Source organism: Myotis davidii, unplaced genomic scaffold (assembly GCF_000327345.1).
Source record: "Myotis davidii unplaced genomic scaffold, ASM32734v1 scaffold174, whole genome shotgun sequence".
Classification (NCBI taxonomy): Eukaryota; Metazoa; Chordata; class Mammalia; order Chiroptera; family Vespertilionidae; genus Myotis; species Myotis davidii.
The window spans coordinates 2,324,772-2,326,600 of NW_006289087.1; the positions used below are offsets into that span (position 1 = coordinate 2,324,772).

Below are 1,829 nucleotides of genomic sequence, written 5' to 3' on the forward strand. Positions count from 1 at the left end.
GCGGAGGGCGTGGCGGGGGGGGGGCTGACTGTTGCCTAGCAACCCCTGGGTTCCAGGTGATGCTCGCTAAGGTGGACAGGGCTGGGCTAGAGCTGCCCATTGGGGCAGTGGGTTCCCTGGGGCGCTGTTGGGGGCTCACTCCAGCCAGAGCGGACTGGACCAGAGCGGGGTGTGGGGTGTGTGTGTGGGGGTCAGGGAGGCCCCACTTACATCGATGGAGCAGCCCAGCAGAGAGCCTTTCTGCAGAGCCTTCTGGATGATCTTGAACAGGTTGGCCGGGGCCTTCTTCAGCTCGTACCACTCGGCGATGCCTCCCGTGAAGTCCTCGAAGCCCTCGGTGGTGGCGCCCCCCGAGAGCGCTTCATAGCACCCGTTGATCCTAAGGGAGGGGAAGAGGTGATGCAGCCTGGCTGTTGCCTAGCAACCCCTGGGGGCCTTCATCGGATGCTCCCGGAATCCTCTGCCCAGATTCTCCTGGCCTTGCCTCCAACTCGGGGTGCCCACGAGGGCAAGTTACGATCTCCACAGCTACCGTTTCCCTGGTACTTTGAAAAGGGTTGTGTTTTTTTGGAAAACCTCAGAGCAGCTGAGAGCTGGAAGGCCCTGGTGATTATGCGGTCCCACCTCCCGTATTGATCCTTCCTACTCAGCACAGGAGAGGGGAGGTCTGCCAGTGGGCTGTTTGGCATGTGTAGCTTGAAAAACGACAACAATTCAATAACGAAGGCACTTTCCCGGAGCACAGGCAGTGCCCTGGGCCTCTGGGCGTCCTGGGGCTCTGCTAACTCTACTGTTTGAGCATGTGACTGCGGAGTGGCTCCCAGGGCTAGATTCTCACAGCGGGGTGTGTGGGTCCCGGCCCTCCTCGCTGGCAGGGGCAGTAAGAACCGAGGCCCCGGCGCCTGAGAGCCGGTCAGTTTGATGGACTGAGCCCAGGCCGCATGGCCAGGACGAGGCCATTCTGGGGAGGCTGGTGAGGGGGGGGGCTGATGTGGGCCTTCCCATTGGCAATGGGCGGTGTTGCACCCTGGACGCCTGGGCTTTGGGCCTGGTGGGGTGGGACACAGCTGGGAAGAGCATGGAAACCATTTCTGATCAGAGACACGGTATGTCCCGGGCAAACTTCCCTCCCGTTCATACCCCTGCAATGGGTGGTTTGGCCCGTTGGCAAGATCGCTCTGCTGTGCTCAGCTGGCAAAAATGCACTGTGACCTGCCAGGGCGTAGCAGTCGGCACGCTCAGCGCCATGATCCGTTCCTGTGCCCGCGGTGACAATGGCCTAGTGGTCACTGGGCAGTTGCGTCACGAGGCCAGGCCCTGCATGCATGATCACCTTGAATTCTGAGCCCGGTTTGGGCCCAAGAAGTCCTTCAATATGACACCTCTGTTTCTCAAAGTCGCCTGGGAATGGCTCCTGCTGTTTCCCGAATCCAGGGCAGCTGGGGTGGGTGGGTGAGGGGGTTGGCGCTGCCACAGGGACCCCTGGCACTTACTTGGCGTAGGCCTTCTCCAGCAGCGCGCTCCAGAACTCGCTGCCCTCTGCCGAGTGCACGAACAGCAGCTCCCCGTCCTTGGTGGGCAGCCTGTCGTCCACCACCACCTCCACCCACTCGCCGTACTGCCAGAACTGGGCACAGGGAGGGAAGGGGTGGCTGGAGCAGCCGGGGCCGCACGGGAACCCAGAGAGAGCCTCAGCTGCACCTGTCCCGTCCCTCCCCCCCCCTTCTCCTACAAAACCATCTGAGGTGGGAGACGACCCCAGGGTTGGCTGAGCTGAGCTGCCTGGCACACTTTCCTTCTAAACCCCCTCCTGGGGGCAGGTCCCCACC

General features: G+C 62.3%; 1 protein-coding gene across 1 annotated transcript in view; it reads right to left on the reverse strand.

The window, feature by feature from the left end:
- The window catches only part of LOC102769788 (calpain-2 catalytic subunit), a 65,004-nt gene that overhangs the window by 30,398 nt on the left and 32,777 nt on the right, over positions 1–1,829 (reverse strand). The window contains exons 6-7 of the mRNA XM_015562339.1: positions 1,494–1,627; positions 211–379 (exon numbers count right to left, since the gene is read on the reverse strand). Coding sequence (XP_015417825.1) covers positions 211–379; positions 1,494–1,627 — 303 coding nt within the window. The remainder of the gene's footprint in view (positions 1–210; positions 380–1,493; positions 1,628–1,829) is intronic.